At 43.2% G+C, this 21,480-nt stretch overlaps 1 protein-coding gene across 1 annotated transcript in view; it reads left to right on the forward strand.

Annotated features, from left to right (window-relative positions):
* tmem184a (transmembrane protein 184a) overlaps positions 1-21,480 on the forward strand; it is a 103,193-nt gene that overhangs the window by 27,675 nt on the left and 54,038 nt on the right. Inside the window, exon 3 of the mRNA XM_072268394.1 lies at positions 13,991-14,156. Coding sequence (XP_072124495.1) covers positions 13,991-14,156 — 166 coding nt within the window. The remainder of the gene's footprint in view (positions 1-13,990; positions 14,157-21,480) is intronic.

Genomic DNA, 21,480 nt, shown 5'->3' on the forward strand with positions numbered 1-21,480 from the left:
TTGGATCATTGGGTTCTCTTCTGGAGGAGGCATGACCTGTTCAAAAATGATGGGTTGCACCTGAACCCAAAGGGAACCAATATTCTCGTGGGCAACTTTGTTAGAGCTGTTGGGGGTGGGGTGGGATTTAAACTAATTTGGCAGGGGTTGGGAACCAGAGTGAAGGGATTCAGGATAGGATAGATGGTAAACAAGCAAAGACAGTCTGCAGTCAGACTGTCAGGAAGGACAGGCAGATGACTAGACATAATTGCAACCAGCAGGATGAGTATCAATGTATTAGGGATGCAGAATCAAAAAGGGTAGCAAATGCAGTACTCAAAGTGTCATATCTCAAAGCATGGAGTATAAGAAATAAGGTGGATGATCATGTTGCACGATTACAGATTGTCAGGTATTACAGGTTACAGATTGTGGCCATCTTTGAATCATGTCTGAAGGATGGTTGTAGCTGGGAGCTGAATGTCCAACGTTATGCATTATATCGGAGGGATAGGAAGGTAGGCAGAGGGGTAGCATGGCTCTGCTGGTAAGGAATGGCATCAAATCAGTAGAAAGATGTGACATAGGACCAGAAGATGTTGGCTCCTTGTGGGTTGAGTTAAGAAACTGCAAGGGTAAAAGGACGTGCGAGTGAGGCGAGGAACAGAAGGATTATACAGATCAATACGTGGCTAAGAGGATGGTGCAGGAGGGAGGGCTTCAGGTTTTTAGATAATTGGGCTTTGTTCCAGGGAAGATGGGATCTGTTCCGACGGGACAGTTTACACCTGAACTGGAGGGATACTAACATCCTTGCAGGAAAGTTTGCTAGTGCTGCTTGGGGGGTGGAGGGGGGGTTAAACTAAATTTGCAGGGGGCAGGGATCCAGACTGTGAGAGAGGATAGCAAGATGAAGTATAAAGGACAGGTGGGGACTACACGGTTCCAGAATATTAAGTGTGAAGTAGAGAAAGGTGAGGCGGAACGAGTGATAAGGAGGATACATGTGCAGAGGGATGGTCTGACGGAGCATGGAGTTAAATGTGCAGAAAGAGTAAGTAAGTTTAAGAAGGACAACAAAATTCAAGGGGCGTATAGCCCGGTGAGAGTTTGGGGAGCTGGGTTATGCACAATAGGCAGCGATTTAAACAGAGAGAGGAGAAATGGGTTAAAAATTCTATATCTGAATGCACGAAGTGTCAGAAATAAGGCGGATGAGCTTGAAGCTCAGGTGCAAATGGGTAACTATGATGTTGTTGGGATAACGGAGACATGGCTGCAGGGAGATCAGACCTGGGAATTACGTACCACGGTATACGTGCTATCGAAGGGACAGAAAGGTGGGCAGGGGGGGTGGGGTGGCCCTGTTGGTGAGGAATGAGATTCAGTCCCTTGCAAGGGGGGACATAGAATCAGGAGAAGTAGAATCAGTGTGGATAGAACTGAGGAACAGTAAGGGCAAAAAGACCCTAATAGGTGTTATCTACAGGCCCCCAAACAGTAGCATGGATATTGGGTGCAAGTTGAATAGGGAGTTAACAATGGCATGTGGCAAAGGAAATGTCGCAGTAGTTATGGGGGATTTCAACATGCAGGTGAACTGAGAAAATCAGGTTGGTACTGGACCTCAGGATAGGGAGTTTGTAGAGTGCCTACGGGATGCATTTTTGGAGCAGCTTGTACGAGAGCCAACCAGGGATAAGGCTATTCTGGATTTAGTGTTGTGCAATGAACAGGATTTGATAAGTGATGTTGAAGTAAAGGAGCCATTAGGAGGTAGTGACCATAATATGATGTTTTTATCTGCAAGCTGAGAGGGATAAGGGCAGATCAGAAGTGTCAGTATTGCAGTTGAACAAAGGAGACTATGGAGCCATGAGGGAGGAGCTGGCCAAAGTTGACTGGTCGGATATTCTAGCAGAAAAGACAGTGGAACAGCAATGGCAGGTGTTCTTGGGAATAATGCACAAGGTGCAAAATCAGTTCATCCCCCGGAGAAGGAAGGATTCAAAGGGGGGAAAGTGGCCACAGTGGTTGACAAAGAAAGTCAGAGACAGCATAGCATTAAAAAAGAAGTATAACAGAGCTAAGGTGAGTGGGAAGACGGATGATTGGGAAATTTTTAAGGAGCAACAGAACTTAACTAAAAAGGCAATATGGGGAGAAAAAATGAGGTATGAACGCAAGCTAGCTAGGAATATAAAGGAGGATAGCAAAAGTTTTTTTAGGTATGTGAAGAGAAGGAAGATAGTTAAGAACAATGTTGGGCCCTTGAAGAATGAATTGGGAGAAATTGTTATGGGAAACAGAGAAATGGCAGACAAATTTAATAAGTACTTTGGATCTGTCTTCACTAGGGAAGACACAAGCAATCTCCCAAGGACATAGGGTAACAGAGGAACTGAAACAGATTGACATTAGGAAGGAAACAGTGATGAGTAGACTGATGGGACTGAAGGCTAACAAATCCCCAGGTTGAGATGGTCTGCATCCTAGGGTACTAAAGGAGGTGGCTCTGGAAATTGCGGATGCATTGGTGATCATTTTCCAATGTTCCTTAGATTCAGGATCAGTTCCTGAGGATTGGCGAATGGCTAATGTTATCCCACTTTTTAAGAAAGGAGGGAGGGAGAAAACAGAGAACTATCGCCCTGTTAGCCTAACATCAGTAGTGGGGAAGGTGCTAGAGTCCATTATTAAAGATGAAATAGCGGCATATCTTGATAGCAGTGATAAGATTGGGCCGAGCCAGCGTGGATTTACCAAGGGCAAATCATGCTTGACTAATCTATTGGAGTTTTTTGAGGATGTAACCAGGAAGACAGACGTGGGAGATCCAGTGGATGTGGTATACCTTGACTTTCAGAAGGCATTTGATAAGGTACCACATAGGAGATTGGTGGGTAAAATCAGAGCTCATGGCATTGGAGGGAGGATATTGACATGGATAGAAAACTGGTTGGCAGATAGAAAGCAAAGGGTAGCAGTGAATGGGTGTTTCTTGGAATGGCAGGTGGTGACTAGTGGGGTGCCACAGGGCTCGGTATTGGGACCACAGCTGTTTACAATTTACGTCAATGATTTAGAGGAAGGCATTGTGAATAACATCAGCAAGTTTGCTGCTGATACTAAGCTGGGTGGCAGTGTGACATGTGATGAGGATGTTAGGAGAATTCAAGGTGACTTGGATAGGCTGGGTGAGTGGGCAGAAACTTGGCAGGTGGCGTTTAACGCGAATAAGTGTGAGGTTATTCACTTTGGGTGCAAGAACAGGAAGGCAGATTATTATCTGAATGGTGTGGAGTTAGGTAAGGGAGAACCACAAAGAGATCTAGGAGTATTTGTTCATCAGTCTCTGAAGGTGAATGAGCAAGTGCAGCAGGTAGTGAAGAAGGCTAATGGAATGTTGGCCTTTATTACAAAGGGAATTGAGTACAAGAGTAAGGAAATCCTTTTGCATTTGTACGTGGCCCTGGTGAGACCACACCTGGAGTATTGTGTGCAGTTTTGGTCTCCAGGGTTAAGGAAGGACATCCTGGCTGTGGAGGAGGTGCAGCGTAGGTTCACTAGGTTAATTCCTGGGATGTCCGGAGTGTCTTACGCAGAGAGGTTAGAGACTGGGCTTGTACACGCTGGAATTAAGGAGATTGAGGGGGGATCTGATTGAGACATATAAGATTATTAAGGGATTGGACAAGATAGAGGCAGGAAATACGTTCCAGATGCTGGGAGAGTCCAGTACCAGAGGGCATGGTTTAAGAATAAGGGGTAGGTCATTTAGGACAGAGTTGAGGAGGAACTTCTTCTCCCAGAGGGTTGTGGAGGTGTGGATCGCACTGCCTCAGAAGGCAGTGGAGGTCAATTCTCTGGATGCTTTCAAGAAGGAGCTAGATAGGTATCTTATGGATAGGGGAATCAAGGGTTATGGGGACAAGGCAGGAACCGGGTATTGATAGTAGATGATCAGCCATGATCTCAGAATGGCGGTGCAGGCTCGAAGAGCCGAATGGTCTACTTCTACACCTATTGTCTACTGTCTATTGACCCTGATGGTAATTATATACAAGCCTCCCAACAGTAGGTAGGATGTGGACCACAGATTACAACAGGAAGTAGAAAATGTGTGTTAAAAGGGTAATGTTATGATAGTCATGGGAGATTTTAACATACAGGTCGATTGGGAAAATCAGGTTGGAAATGGATCTCGAGAGTAAGTTTATCGAATGCCCACAAGATGGCTTTTTGGAACAGTTTGTTGTTGCACCTACTTGGGATTAGCTGTACTGGAAATACTCAGATGGCAAAATAGTACAACCGTGGCTGACAAGGAAGTCAAAGCTAATGTGAAAGCAAAAGAGGGGACATACAACAAAGGAAAAATTAGTGGAAAGATAGAACATAGAAATTTGCAGCACTTCAGCCCACAATGTTGTGCTGGACTTGTAATCTAGTTTAGGGAAACTGCCTAGAATTTCACTACCGCATCTCCCTCTATTTTTCTAAGCTCCGTGTACCTATCTAAGAGCTTCTTAAAAGACCCTATTGTATCCACCTCTACCATCATCGCTGGCAGTTCACTCCATGCACCCACCACTCTGTGTGAAAAACTTACCTCTGACATCCCACCTGTACCTACTTTCAAGCACCTTAAAACTATTCCCCTCATGTTAGCCATTTCAGCCCTGGGAAAAAAGCCTCTGGCTATCCACACGATCAGTGCTTCTATCAGGCCACCTCTCATCCTCTGTCACTCCAAAGAGAAAAGGCCAAGTTCACTCAACCTATTTCCATAGGGTATGCTCTTCAATGCAGTCAACATCCTTGTAAATCTCCTCTATAGTCTCCATATCCTTCCTGTAGTGAGGTGACCAGAACTGAACACAGAACTCCAAGTGGGATCTAATTGAGGACAAACAACAGGAATTCTGCAGATGCTGGAAATTCAAGCAACACACATAAAAGTTGCTGGCGAACGCAGCAGGCCAGGCAGCATCTGTTAGGAAGAGGTGCAGTCGACGTTTCAGGCCGAGACCCTTCGTCAGGACTAACTGAAGGAAGAGTGAGTAAGGGATTTGAAAGTTGGAGGGAGAGGGGAAGATCCAAAATGATAGGAGAAGACAGGAGGGGGAGGGATAGAGCCAAGAGCTGGACAGGTGATTGGCAAAAGGGGATACGAGAGGATCATGGGACAGGAGGTCCGGGAAGAAAGACAAGGTGGGGGAGGACCCAGAGGATGGGCAAGAGGTATATTCAGAGGGACAGAGAGAGAAAAAGGAGAGTGAGAGAAAGAATGTGTGCATAAAAATAAGTAACAGATGGGGTACAAGGGGGAGGTGGGGCCTTAGCGGAAGTTAGAGAAGTCGATGTTCATGCCATCAGGTTGGAGGCTACCCAGACGGAATATAAGATGTTGTTCCTCCAACCTGAGTGTGGCTTCATCTTTACAGTAGAGGAGGCCGTGGATAGACATGTCAGAATGGGAATGGGATGTGGAATTAAAATGTGTGGCCACTGGGAGATCCTGCTTTCTCTGGCGGACAGAGCGTAGATGTTCAGCAAAGCGGTCTCCCAGTCTGCGTCGGGTCTCGCCAATATATAAAAGGCCACATCGGGAGCACCGGACGCAGTATATCACCCCAGTCGACTCACAGGTGAAGTGTTGCCTCACCTGGAAGGACTCTTTCCCTCCCCCCCCCCCCGCATTCCGCAGGGATCGCTTCCTACGCAACTCCCTTGTCCATTCGTCCCTCCCATCTCTCCCCACTGATCTCCCTCCTGGCACTTATCCGTGTAAGCGGAACAAGTGCTACACATGCCCTTACACTTCCTCCCTTATCACCATTCAGGGCCCCAAACAGTCCTTCCAGGTGAGGCAACACTTCACCTGTGAGTCGACTGTGGTGATATACTGCGTCCGGTGCTCCCGATGTGGCCTTTTATATATTGGCAAGACCCGACGCAGACTGGGAGACCGCTTTGCTGAACATCTACGCTCTGTCCGCCAGAGAAAGCAGGATCTCCCAGTGGCCACACATTTTAATTCCACATCCCATTCCCATTCTGACATGTCTATCCACGGCCTCCTCTACTGTAAAGCTGAAGCCACACTCAGGTTGGAGGAACAACACCTTATATTCCGTCTGGGTAGCCTCCAACCTGATGGCATGAACATCGACTTCTCTAACTTCCGCTAAGGCCCCACCTCCCCCTTGTACCCCATCTGTTACTTATTTTTATGCACACATTCTTTCTCTCACTCTCCTTTTTCTCCCTCTGTCCCTCTGAATATACCTCTTGCCCATCCTCTGGGTCCCCCCCCCCCTTGTCTTTCTTCCCGGACCTCCTGTCCCATGATCCTCTCGTATCCCTTTTGCCTATCACCTGTCCAGCTCTTGGCTCTATCCCTCCCCCTCCTGTCTTCTCCTATCATTTTGGATCTCCCCCTCCCTCTCCAACTTTCAAATCCCTTACTCACTCTTCCTTCAGTTAGTCCTGACGAAGGGTCTCGGCCTGAAACGTCGACTGCACCTCTTCCTACAGATGCTGCCTGGCCTGCTGCGTTCACCAGCAACTTTTATGTGTGTTGCTTGGATCTAATTGAGGCCTTGTTTTGCTTTAACATTACCTCATGGCTCTTGAACTCAATCCCACAGCTGATGAAGGCTAACACACCATTTGCTTTCTTAACAACACTGTCAACCTGCACAGCAGCTTTGAGTGTCCTATAGACATGGACCCCAAGATCTCTCTGATCCTTCACACTGCCAAGTGTCTTACCATTAATATTATATTCTGTCTTCAAATTTGACATACTGAGATGAACCACTTCTTAATTATCTGAATTGAACTCCATCTGCCCAGTTCTGCATCCTATCGATGATCCACTGTAACCTCTGACAACCCTCCAGACTGTCCACAACACTCCCAACTTCTGTGTCATCAGCAGACTTACTAATCCACCCTTCTACTTCTTCATCCAGGTCATTTATAAAAATCACAAAGAGGAGGGGTCCCAGAACAGATCCTTGCATAACACCGCTGGTCACAGCCCTCTATGTAGACTATGAACCATCTACAACCACCCTTTGTCTTCTCTGGGCAAGCCAATTCTGGATCCACAAAGCAAGGTTTCCTTGGATCCCATGCCTCCTTACATTCTGAATGGGCCTGGCATGGGAAACCTTATCAAATGGCTTACTGAAATCCAGATACACTACATCCACTGCTCTGCCTTCATCAATGTGTTTTGTTACATCCTCAAAGAATCCAATCAGGTTTGTAAGGCAGAATTCTGGGGACAGAAGTCTGGGAAGCTTTTAAAACTCTACACAGAGCAACTAAAAGAATCATTTGGAGGGAAAAGATGAAATATGAAGGCAAGCTAGCAAACAATAGCGGAGTGGATATTAAAGGCTTTTTCAAGGATGTAAAAAAATAAAAGAGATGACAGTGGATATAGGACCACTAGAAAATGGGGACAGAGAAATAATGATGGGTGCCAAGGAGATGGCAGATGAACTAAATGAGTATTTTGCATCAGTCTTCACTGTGGAAGACACTAGCAGTGTGTCTGATGTTGAAGGGTGTGAGGGAAGAGAAGTGGGTGCAGTTGCTCTTACAAGGGAGAAGGTGCTCAAAAAGCTGAAAGACCTAAGGGATTTATACAAGTCATTTGGACTAGATGAACTGTACCCTAGGGTACTGAAGGAGGTAGTGGTAGAGATTGTGGAGGCAATAATAATGATCTTTAAAAAATCAATGGACTCTGGCATGGTGCTGGAGGACTGGAAAATTGCAAATGTCACTCCACCCTTTAAGAAAGGAGGAAGGTAAGAGAAAGGAAATTATGGACCAATTAGCCTGACCTCAGTGGTTGGGAAGATGTTGGAGTCAATTGTTAAGGATGAGGTTAATGAGTATTTGGTGACACAGGACAAGATAGGACAAAGTCAGCATGGCTTCCCTCAGGGAAAATCTTGCCTGGCAAATCTGTTGGAATTCTTTGAGGAAATTACATGTAGGATAGATAAAGGGGATGCAGTAGATGTTGTATAATTGCATTTTCTGAAGGCCTTTGACAAGATGCCGCACATGAGGCTGTGAACCAAGTTAAGAACCCATGGTATTACAGGAAAGTTACTGGCACGCTTAGAGCATTGGCTGATTGGTAGGAGGCAGCAAGTGGGAATAAAAGGATGCTTTTCTGGTTGGCTGCCAGTGACTAGTGATGTTCCACAGGGGTCAGTGTTGGGACATTTCTTTTATGCTGTATATCAATGATTTAGATGATTAAATAGATGGCTTTATTGCCAAGTTTGCAGATGATATGAAGATGTATGGAGGGGCAGATAGTGTTGAGGAAACAGGAAGGCTGCAGAAGGACTTAGACAGATTCAGAGAATGGGCAAGAGAGTGGCAAGTGAAATACAATGTTCGAAAATACATGGTCATGCACTTTGAAGGTAGAAATAAATGAGCAAACTGTCTTCTAAATGGGGAGAAAAATCCAAAATTCTGAGATGCAAAGGGAGTTGGGAAAATTCTGCAGAACATCCAAAAAGTTAACTTGCAGGTAGAGTCGGTGGTGACGAAGACAAATGCAATGTTAGCATTCATTCCAAGAGGCCTAGAACACAAGTCCAGGAGTACAATGCTAAGGCTTTTTAAGGCACTGGTGAGGCCTCACTTGGAGTATTGTGAACAGTTTTGGGTTCCTTGTCTAACAAAGGATGTGCTGGCATTGGAGAGGGCTCAGAGGAGATTCATAAGGATTCTGAGAATGAAAGGGTTAACATATGAGGAATGTTTGATAGCTCTGGGTCTGTATTCACTGGAATTTAGAAGGATAAGGGGGGATCTCATTGAAACCTTTCGAATGTTGAGAGGCTTAGACAGAGTAGATATGGAAAGGATGTTTCCCATGGTGGGGGGAGTCTAGGACAAGGGAGCACCGCCTCAGGATAGAGGGGTGTCCATTTAAAACAGATGTGGAGGAATTTCTTTTGCCAGAGGTGGTGAATTTGTGGAATTTATTACCAGAGGCAGCTGTCGAGGCCAGGTCGTTGGATATGTTGAAGGCAGAGCTTGAGTTGAAGGTTTGGGAAGTTATGTTGTAGGTTTATAAAACTCAGGCTAGGCCACATCAGAAGTATTGCGTTCAGTTCTGGTTGCCCCATTATAAGTAAGATGTGGAGGCTTTGGTGAGTGTACAGAATTGGTTTACTGGGATGCTGACTGGACTGAAGGCCATGTACTATGAGTAAAGGTTAGACAAATTTGGATTTATTTTCTCTGGAGCAGCAGAGGCTGAGGGGAGATCTGATAGATGTTTATAAGATTATCAGAGGCAAAATAGCCATTTTTTGTCCCTGGGATTGAAGTGTCTAATACTAGAGGTCGTGCATTTAAAGTAAGAAGGGACACGTTCAAAGGAAGTGTACGGGAAAAGCTTTTTTACACAGTGGTGACTGCCTGGACTGCTCTGCTGGTGTGGTGATGTAGCAAATATGATAGAGGTGTTTTTGAGATCTTAGATATAACATAAATTTGTAGAGGATGGAGGGATATGGGGTTTATGTAAGTAAAAGGGATTAATTTAGATGTTTAATTGCTTCTGCAGAACGAAGAGCCTGTTCCTGTGCTCTACTGCTTTATATAAAATTTTCTTTTTTACATATCACTCCAAATACAGTACTGACATTTTGTCATTTCATGGAGTAATTATCAAACAGTGTTTGGCAATTGACCAAAAATTTGGTCAGATCAGTGGGTATGCCTGAAGTGGGATTAGGATGAGTGTTTGATGATAAACATGATCCTGGTGGACCATTAGGCCTAGTTCCCTGCTGAAGTGCAGGGTGCGGGGAGGTTGGGAGGTGCGGGGGGTGGGGGGTTGGGAGGGAGGTGGGGAGACAGTTAAATGGAAGCACAATCTCTAATGATAGGGCATGAACAGGGTTGGGAGAGCACTGGCATCTAAAAATGTTGATTATGGGAAGGATTTAAAACTGAGATAAGTTGACTAATTTTCATTTAATTACCTGCTCCTTTGTACTTATTCTGTAATCATTTGGAACAAAACAGTGCATCTATTTATATTAATGAAGTAGTAATTTCCAGCCGAAGCTCCAAAATGGCGTTAATGAGGTATTCTTGGGGCTTCATAGTTGCCTTTGATTTATTTTTTTAAATCAGTAACTTATGGGACTGTGCTCACTGGGGATTTGTTTTTTGCATCGATTGCCATGCTTCTGATGAGGTCTGCACTTCAGGTCAGATTGTGTCATCTGTGCCTGGTAGGAGGAGAATGTGGTTACTCCTTGTCCCAGGTACCAAATTGATTTCAACTTGGAAACCATTAGAAACATCAGCTTTATTAATTGAACTGCTGCTTCTAAACATGTTTCAGTGGCATATAATTTTGTAACATCATTAACTTAGATATGTAGGAAAACTTTAGTTAACAGAAAGAAGCTGTTCAGCTCATTGGATCAATGCTGGCTATCAAAACAGCTCATCACTCTCAGAAACAGAATCAGAATTATGTTTAATATCATTGGCATACGTCATGAAATATTTTATTTTTCATTCTCTCACCGATTTCCCTGCAACCTGTTCCCCGACACATGCCCACATCAAGAACTCATGATGTTAGCAATTGGTTAGCCAATTAACCTCAAAGTCGAGCATATTGTCATATGCTCGAGTATATGTGTGCACAGGTGCAATGGAAAAACTTAATTGCAACAGCATCACAGTAACATGGCATTAGAACGGCAACATTCACAAGAAAAACATAAATTTAATGTAAATTATGCAAGAAAGAAAACAATAGAACATGCCTATCGTAGTATAGTGTGGTCAGAATATATACTGAAGTAGTAACTAGGGTTGTGCAGGTTGGCTCAAGATGTGAATGGTTGAAGGGAAACAGCTGTTCTTGCACCTGGTGGTGAGGGTCTTCAGGATCCTGTACCTTCTGATTGATGGCTCATATGGTGGGGATCAGAAGACAGCATGGCTCATATGGTGGGCATCTTTGTGATAGATGTTTTTTCCTAGAGACAGCATATCATGTAGATACTTGCAATGGTGGGGTATCAAACAGTTCACATCTTGGAAGTGTTCCCTGGGGTAACCTATGTGGTCAAAAAGAGAAGGTGTATGCTCCAAACAGACAACACCCAAAGTTAAGATTGAACCCATAATCCCAGAATAGTGAGATAGCTGCATTAGCTCCACTCTGATTTAACTATACCACTCTGATTTAAACCATGTTGCAATCATGCACTTTGCTTAATAAGAATTTTCATGATCAGTCTGATGCAGAAGCTGGTAATTAATTAATATTGTCACATATACTGCAATACAATGGAAAACCTTGTTTTGCATGATATGTCTACAATATACAAATCTGTCCACATGAGTTTTTTTTAAAACTTACCAGTACATGTTCTTAACAAGTTGCCTTTTTGGAATTTCGACTGAATCTAATTCCATCACATTTCAATAACCTAATTTTACATCTCTGCATAAAACAAATACTCCTAAACCTCCCTCACTGAGGCTATGTCCACACTAGACCAGATAATTTTGAAAACGCCGGTTTCGCGGAAAAATGACAGGCGTCCACGCCAGGCATTTTTGAAAATACCTCTGTCCACATTAAAATGGATATTTGGGCAAATCTCCTCCTACTGGGCATGTGCAGGACTCATCTACATAAAACAAGCGAAGAGGAAACGGTATACTTGGTGCGCATTTGTCCAGTTACAGACTAGAAAAACTTAAAAGGAAATTGCCAAACGAAAGACTTGGTGCACGTTTGTCCAGAAACATTTCCTACAACCATAGACTCTTCACTGATGAAAGGGACGACAGCTACAACTAAATGCAATAAGGCTTGTTACTGGGCAAAAGTGAAATTTGCTGTTACCTCATTTGTTTGCCTTTACTTTTGCCATGTCTTTGTGTATTATTTTGCTGTATCTAACATGTGCAATAAAACGAGTTACTGGACAAAAGTGACAATTGCATCTATTGAATGTTTGCGCAAGCAATACATTAATAAAGCACCTTGTTAAATGTATAAAACATGTCTGCATCAGTTTTATCTTGTATTTCCATACAATGTTACATTAGGCTGTTACACATCTATTGTCAGATATTGTTGTGGTGTTGGAGGTTGCGTTCAAGAAAACAATGAAATGCCGCGCTGCCGCCACCATTTGTTCCAGCAAGTCATGACAGCGGTTTTAAAATTAGCCGGTTACCCGGTACACACTACACCAGATATTAGGCGTTTTCAGATTTATTCACTCTGGAGAGAGTTTCTGAAAAGCTCCGTTTTTGGGGGAGGAAAACGCCGTTTCAATGTGGACAGAGGGTCAAAACGAAGAGAAAAAGATTCGGTTACGGATTTATCCGGTCTAGTGTGGACGTAGCCTTAGTGTTTAATGTTTTGTATTCTGAAGAGGTGCAGAAAGTACTATTGATCAGAGAATAGAATAAAGAAATTTTATCCTTTGAACAATCATGTCCATAGTTGCTCAAAGTAGATGTTCAGCATAATCCCAGTTCATTTCTTGGCCTGGACCAATGTACTCATAACAAATAGGTTGGGAATGAGGCCATATGACCTTCGCACTTGTCAATCACTCATCAAGATCATGACTTATCTTCTACCTCTCCTGGTTCTGTCTGCCCATTTTCACTTGATTCCACCTATCACCTTTCATCTCCTTCACCCCTACCCATCACCTGTCTCTCCTCTGCTCTCAGTCCTGCTTCACCCCTACCCATCACCTGTCTCTCCTCTGCTCTCAGTCCTGCTTCACTTACCCATCACCTGTCTCTCCTCTGCTCTCAGTCCTGCTTCACCCCTACCCATCACCTGTCTCTCCTCTGCTCTCAGTCCTGCTTCACCCCTACCCATCACCTGTCTCTCCTCTGCTCTCAGTCCTGCTTCACCCCTACTCATCACCTGTCTCTCCTCTGCTCTCAGTCCTGCTTCACCCCTACCCATCACCTGTCTCTCCTCTGCTCTCAGTCCTGCTTCACCCCTACTCATCACCTGTCTCTCCTCTGCTCTCAGTCCTGCTTCACCCCTACTCATCACCTGTCTCTCCTCTATGGTCTCTTGACCCAAAATGTTGACAATACTTCTGCCTCCACTGAGTTCCTCAAACAGTTTGTGTTTGCTTTTCCTTTAAGACATTTGTAAGTTTAAATGAGATTTCCTCTCACTCTAGAGAATCCATTCCTAATCAACACAATACAACAAACACACCATCTTAGAGAGGATGATTCATAGTCTGGTGTATTGTCATTAAATTCCTTTTCTGGTAAATATATCTGTTTGTAAGTAATTCACCCTAAACTGTAAAGGTCCTGGTGCAGACATACCAAGGCCTCATATAGTTGCAGTAATGGCTAATTGAGCCTCATGCAAGTATGTTTTATGGGAATGAGTGTTTTTACATCTAGCACACATTTAGGTAATGAGTTTACTGATCCCTCTAAACTCTCTGGATGAAAGTTCTTAACCTGCCTTCTGATCTTTGCCCTCTGCAATGACCCACACAAAGCTAACATCTCGTATAACATTGTTTTAATTGCTTATGTAAAAACTACTTCACAAAATAACTGCTTGGCAATGAGTTTGCCTTTCAGTTTAATTACAAATTAGCCTTCAATCTTTGCAGGAACACAGGATCATCTTTGAGTGTCCATCATGGGTAAAGGGTTTGTCTATTTCCCTATCTTAAGCTGGTGGTAAAAATATCCATCTCAGACACTGGGTGGTCTGCAAACAGGAGTTGTAAGCTGTTGGTGACCGAAGAATATGATATTTCAGCTCGTCAAAATTAGCAGACAGAAGCACCAGAAAGCTTCAGTGCTTTGTTCTGTGAGAGGAGTTAACAGTACTGTTTTGGTAGAATAATTTTAATTTAAGGTGTGTCATATAATCTTTTGGCTTACATTGCTTCTTTAATTACTACCTTGACAGATTTATCTGCATCTCCGACACTACAACAGGCCCAATGAGCAGCGATATATTCTCCGAATCCTTTTCATTGTTCCTATCTACTCCTTCGACTCCTGGCTTAGTCTGCTGTTAATCAGCAATGATCAGTACTATGTTTACTTTGACTCCATACGAGATTGTTATGAAGGTGAGCAAATATCATTGTTCCAGGAATCTGTGCTTTTTGTTTCTTATCTCTTAGGCCATTTGAACATGTATTACAACTTGCAATATCTCTGCACCCCTCATACCTTGAAGTATGGTGCTGGCTCTTGTTTCCCCCCCTCCACCATGCATGCACCCCCTCATCCTCCAGACTCCCCAGAAGTGGTAAGAGGGGAGCCAGAGTGGAGAACTGAAGAAGAGGGAAGAGGAGGGGGATAATTACCAGAAATTGGTGAAATCGATGTTCATGCCATCAGGTTGGTGGCTACCCAGACAGAATATGAAATGGAACATCGATTTCTCTAACTTCTGGTAATTTTTCCCTCTCTTTCTACTTTTCAGCTCCCAGCCTTACTTTATACCCCACTCACAGCCAGCTGGCTTCTACTCCTTCCACTCCATCTCCTTCTTGTAGCTTCTTCCCCCTTCCTTTCCAGTCCTGAAGAAGGGTCTCATCCTGAAACGTCAACTGTTCGTTCATTTCCATAGATGGTGCCTGACCTCCAGTATTTTGTGTGTGTTTATTAGATGAAGGGGGTTGGAAGACAAAACAAGAAGGTTGGGCGAGGGGGTGAAGACACGCTAGAAGGTGAGAGGTGAAGCCAGGTGGGTGGAAGAGGGCAGATAAAGAAAGAAACTGGAAGGTGATTAGTGGAAAAAGCAAAGGTCTAGAGAAGAAGAAATCTGATTGAGAGGAGAGTGGACAATGGGGAAAAGGGAAGGAGAAATCTGACTGAGAGGAGAGTGGACCATGGGGGAAAAGGGAAGGAGAAATCTGATTGAGAGGAGAGTGGACCATGGGGAAAAGGGAAGGAGAAATCTGACTGAGAGGAGAGTGGACTGTGGGGAAAAGGGAAGGAGAAATCTGATTGAGAGGAGAGTGGACAATGGGGAAAAGGGAAGGAGAAATCTGATTGAGAGGAGAGTGGACCGTGGGGAAAAGGGAAGGAGAAATCTGATTGAGAGGAGAGTGGACCATGGGGGAAAAGGGAAGGAGAAATCTGACTGAGAGGAGAGTGGACCATGGGGGAAAAGGGAAGGAGAAATCTGATTGAGAGGAGAGTGGACAATGGGGAAAAGGGAAGGAGAAATCTGACTGAGAGGAGAGTGGACCGTGGGGAAACGGGAAGGAGAAATCTGACTGAGAGGAGAGTGGACCATGGGGGAAAAGGGAAGGAGAAATCTGACTGAGAGGAGAGTGGACCATGGGGGAAAAGGGAAGGAGAAATCTGATTGAGAGGAGAGTGGACCGTGGGGAAAAGGGAAGGAGAAATCTGATTGAGAGGAGAGTGGACCGTGGAGAAAAGGGAAGGAGAAGGGCACCGGGGGAAATGACAAGCAGGTGAGGAGAAGACGTAAGGGGCTCGAATGGGGAAATAAAGAAGACAGTAGGGGGAGGGGAAAATGACTGGTGTTTATACCAACATGTTGGAGACTACATAGATGGGAAAGGAGTTGTTGCTCCTTAAACATGAAAGTGGACTCATTGTGGCTGAAGACAAGGCCATGGACCGACATGTTGGGACGAGAATGAGGATAGGAATAGAAATTGTTGGTCACTGGGAAATTCTGTTTTCTGTGGATGCTGCTGAGGTGCTTGACAAAGCAGTCCCCCAATCTACGTCAGATCTCGCCAATGCAGAGGAGACCACATCATCGGGAGCATTGGATACAGTGGGTGACTCCAACACATTCATGGCTGGAGTGTTGCCTCACCTGTAAGGGCTATTTGGGGTCCTGAATGGAGGTGAGGAAGGTGGTGAATAGGCAAGTGTAGCACTTCTGCCGAATTGTGGATAAGTGCCAGGAGGGAGATTAGTGGGGAGGGATGAATTAGAAGGGAACCACGGAGAGTGGCAGGGGGAGGCGCAGATGTGCTTGGTGGTAGGATAGCATTGAAGGTGGTGGAAGTTGCAGACAATGATATGGTTGGATGCGGAGGCATATAGGGTGGTAAGTGAGGGCAAGAGGAACTCCCTGTTAGCTGGCGAGAAGATGGGGTGAGTGCAGATGTCCGTGATATGCAGGAAATGTGAGTGAGGGCAGCATCAATGATGAAGGAAAGGAAACCCTGTTCTTTGAAAGGAAGGACATCTCTGATGTCCTGGAAAGGAAAGCCTCATCCTAGGAACAGATGCAGTGGAGACGAAGGAACTGAGAAAAGGGAATAGTATTTTCACAGGATACCAGGTGGGAAGAGGTATAATCAAGATAGTTATGGGAATTAGTAGGTCTATAAACGATGTCGGTAGACTGTTTGTCTCCAGTGATGCAGACAGAGATCGAGAAAGTGGAGAGAGGTGTCATAAATAGACCAAGGGCAGGATGGAAATTGGAGGCAAAGTTGATGAAATTGACAAGCTCAGCATTGTGCAAGAAGCAGCACCTCTGCAGTTTTCAATGCAGCGCAGAAAGCATGACCAGGGAAGGCTCAGAATGTGGACTGGTCCACGTAGCCAACTGAAAGACAGACGTAACTAGGATCCTTGCAGGTGCCCATGGTTACACCTTGATTTTCAAGAAAATGGGAGGAGCTGAAGGAGAAATTGTTGAGGGTGAGGACCAGTTCTACCAGGTGGCGGAGGGGAGCTGGTTAAGTCTTTTGTTGAGAAAGAAGTGTAGAGCTTTAAGGCCTTCCTGATGGAAGACAGAAGTGTATAGGGTACATCCAAGTCATGATAGGGTGTTTTTATACCCCCTTCCATCCTAGATAATGGTGGTCATGAGTTTGGTGGATGCTGTTGAAGAAGCCTTTGCAAATTGTGACGGTGCTTTCTTTGGATGCCATACACTACAACCACAGGGCATTAATGGTGAAAGAAGGGTATGTTTAGGGAATGGCAAGGGTGCCAAGCAAGAGAGCTGCTTTTTCATGTTGAAGTATGTTGAAATTGAAAACATACCATCAAAGAATGTTTATATGCAACACATTCCAAATAGATGGACTTCTTGTTTGTCCTCCAATATTTCCACCGATAGTATGTAAACTTCGCATCCCATTGCCAAATTCATATACTTCAATGCATTGTGAAGTGTTAGGATGCTCTGAAGTGTGAAGACTATTTCCTGTTGTGTGCCTTTTCATGTTTTCCTCTTGTATGTATGTAATATGGAGTTAATGAAGTAAATCTGGCTAAACTAATACAGGACAGCATTGGGGGTCAATGAAAGAGAACTATCAACTTGAAACATTGACTGCCCTTTCATCAGAAATGGGGAAAATTAAATATAAAACAGGTTTTAAGATGTAGAAAATTGGGGATGGAGGAGGGAACAAAAGTTGATGCCTATGAGAATATGGGGACCAGGAGAGAATAAACAACAAATAGCGTGATAATTAAGGTGAAAGCGAGTGGTTCTGAGCGAAATAAAAAATGCAAGATGTCAGGCTGAAGGAGGTGTAACTGGGAAGCGGAATCTTTATTTGAAATTACCAAAGCCTAATGCTTTGAATGCTAAAAATCTGAAATTAAACTCCTGGAAAGACTAATTATCTGAAATTATTGAATGAAATTTCAAGTCAGGAAGATTATGATGTGACTGGTAGTAAGATATTTCAGACTTGGTTTCCATTCCTATTCTGGTACCGATAGTGATGTCACACTGTTAGCACTACTTGTTGGGAGTGGTGCAGCCGTGGGGATAGAACAAGGGCCACATGTTAGGTGCAGACTGGATCAGATAGGATCTGCCTAGTCTTGTTTTCTCTCTGCACAATCATTTACAGGACATTACATTTTCTATTTTTATTTCAAAGTTCCAGCATCTGCAGAATTTTGCTTGCAATCGGAGGTGTAGGTTGCGCACTTAAAATGAAGGCCTACAAAATGATCAAAACTCAAAATACATATACGTCTCTGTGTATGTGCCATTCCAAAGAAAGCATGTCAGTGCCTATATTTCCTTAGAAGTTTGTGAAGTTCAGTATGATATTTAAAACTTAGACAAACTTCTATTGATGTGCAGTGGAAAGTATACTGACTAGTTACATCATAACCTGGTATGGAATCACCATTGGAAAGTCCTACAAAAAGTAGTGGATACAGCCCAGTCCATCACAGGTAAAGCCCTCCCCACCATTGAATGCATCTGCAAGGACTACTGTTGCAGGAAAGCAGCGTCCATCATCAAGCACCCGCACTGTCCAGGCCATGCTCTCTTCTCACTGTTGCCATCAGGAAGGAGGTACAGGAGCCTCAAGACCCACACCGTCAGGTTCAGGAACAGTTATTACCCCTTGACCATCAGGCTCTCAAACCAAAGGGGATAACTTCACTCACCCGCCTCTGAACTGTTCCTACAACCTGTGGAATCACTTTCAAGGACACTTCATCTCATGTTCTCGATACTTATTGCTTTATTTATCTATTTAATTAATTTCTTATTTTGTAATTTATTTTTTATTGAAGTTCATCATCAAACAAACATTTCCATAAGATGTATTTCAGATATTGTGCATATATATCATATAGTCATATTTGCCACAAATCTCCACATAATATTTATCTGAGGAATACGCTTATAAGAAAAGAGAGGAAAGAAAGAACAAGCAAAAGGAGAAAACTATGTACAAGTAGGGAGTGATAAAACCCAATTACTTTCATATAACTATAGCCCACCAAGAGAAATTGAAAGCAGATATCCCTGGGCATGGCAAACAGAGTCTTTCAAATATTTGGTCATCATTATGCCAAAAGATTTGGCAAAATTATCAGAATGCAATTATCAGCCTATATATAAAAAAATTAAGGGAGATATAACAAGATGGAACCTAATTCCTTTTTTCAGTCTCAGTTCAAGGATTGAATCTATTAAAATGAATATACTGCCCAGATTATTATATCTCTTTCAGATCCTACCAATATAGATTAATCAAAATTAGATTATGAGGACACGCAGTCCTCTTTTATCATCATTTAATAATGCATGCATTAAGAAATGATACAATGTTTTTCCAGAATGATATCACAGAAACACATGACAAACCAACTGAAAAACTGACAAAAACCACATAATTATAACATATAGTTACAACAGTGCAAAGTAATACCGTAATTTGATAAGAACAGACCATGGGCACGGTAAAAAGTCTCAAAGTCTCTCGAAAGTCTCATCATCTCACGCAGACGGTGAACCTCCAGCGCCGCAAACTTGCTGATGCAGCATCCTGGAAGCATCCGACCACAGTCCGACTCCGAGTCTGTCGGAAAACTCCGAGCCTCCGACCAGCTCTCTGACACCGAGCACCGAGCACCATCTCTGCTGAACACTTCGACCCCGGCCCCGGTAATAGGCAAAGCCGAGGATTTGAGGCCTTCCCCTCCGGAGATTCTCAATCGCACAGTAGCAGTTCCAGCGAAGCAGGCATTTCAGAAGTTTCTCCAGGTGTTCCTCCGTGCTTCTCACGGCTGTCTGCATCAAATCAGGATTGTACACGGCCTCCTAGTTAACACATATCGATATCATGAATGGAACAAAATATTATCAAGATATATAAGGCAAGGTAAAAGGCCTAGAGTTCGTCTCAAAACTTTGCAATTAGCCAAGGAAAATGGGGAATGGGGCCTACCTTCTCCTAGAGATTATTATTTTGCAGCACAGTTGAGAGCTGTGATATGTTGGTGTAACCCATCATATGACGCTCAATGGAAAAACATTGAGGAGGGGATACTTCCCATCCTGATATAGGCAATTTTGGCTGATAACAACCTAAAAAGGTACATAAATACTATTGATAACCCATGGGTGAAATGGACTCTTAAAATATGGAAAACTATTATAAAAGAATATAAACTAGAGGGAGATATTTCAATTCTTAAATGGTGTGCATATGACTCGGATTTTACGCCCAATAAACTGGATGCTAGATTTAAGGACTGGACAGCTAAAGGAATAACAGTTCTTTGCAATATAATGAAAGAAGAAACACTGTTCAGTTTTGAAATGCTCAAAGAGAAACACTTATTAGACTTTTATCGGTATGTTAATAGGACGGTTAAAAATGTAACCAAGACGAGTACATGTTTGATAGAGCTGTTTAGAAAAGCATATAATTCAGATAACGGTAGTAGAATCATTTCAAGCGTGTATAAGGGTTTGTCAAATCTTAAAACACATTCAACTTCATACAATTAATTAATTTCTATTTTTATTTGCACAGCTTGTCTTTTGCACACCGATTATTTATCTTGTTTGCAGTTTTTCATTCATTCGATGGTGTTTCTTTGCATTTACTGTGAATGCCCACAGGAAAATGAATCTTAGGGTTGTATATGGTGACATATATGTACTTTGATAATAAATTTGCTTTCAACTTCGATATATTACCCTGAGATTCATTTTCTTGCGGGCATTCACAATAGATACATAGAAATACAATAGAGTCAATGAAATACCACACACATAGATAGAAAAACTACAATATACAACAGACAACAAATTGTGCAAATACTAACAGAAAAACAAAATTATCCTAATAATATGGGTAAGTTTTTTATGCAGAGAGTGGTGAGTGTGTGGAATGAGCTGCTGGCGATGGTGGTAGAGGCAGATAAAATAGGGTCTTTTAAGAGACTCATGGATAGGTACATTGTGCTTAGAAAAATAGAGGGCTATGGGTATCCCTAGGTAATTTCTAAAGTAAGTACATGTTCGGCACAGCATTGTGGGCCAAAGGGCCTGTATTGTGCTGTAGGTTTTCTATATTTCTGTTTCTATGTAATATATAAGTAAGCAATAAATAATGATGAGGAGTCATATAATCCTTGAAAGTGAGTACAAAGGCTATGGAATCAGTTGGGACCTCAGTGACAAGGTGAGTGAAGTTATCCACTCGGCTTCAAGAGCCTGATGGTAATAACTGTTCCTGAACCTGGTGGTGTGGGACCTAAGGCTCCTGCACTTCCTTCCCGATGGCAACAGCAAGAAGACAACATGGCCTGGATGGTGAGAGTCCTTGATGGATCCTGCTTTCCTGCAAGAGCGCTCCTTGTAGATAGTGGGGTGGGCTTTGCATGTGATGTACTGGGCTGTGTCCTCTACCTTTTGTAGGATTTTCTGTTTAAGGGCTTTGATGTTTCTATTCCAGGTCATGAAACAACCAGTCAGTATATTCCACTGTGCATCTGTAGAAGTTTGTCACAGTTTGAGGTGACATGCTGAATCTTCGTAAACTTCTAAGAAAATAGACTCACTTTATTTTATATATACTATTTTATATTATATAAGAAAATAGTACTTTCTTTGTAATGACAGTTATGTGCTAGACCCAGGACAGATCATTTGAAATGATAATGTTGGGGAATTTA

The sequence above is a fragment of the Mobula birostris genome, chromosome 9 (assembly GCF_030028105.1).
Source record: "Mobula birostris isolate sMobBir1 chromosome 9, sMobBir1.hap1, whole genome shotgun sequence".
Classification (NCBI taxonomy): domain Eukaryota; kingdom Metazoa; phylum Chordata; class Chondrichthyes; order Myliobatiformes; family Myliobatidae; genus Mobula; species Mobula birostris.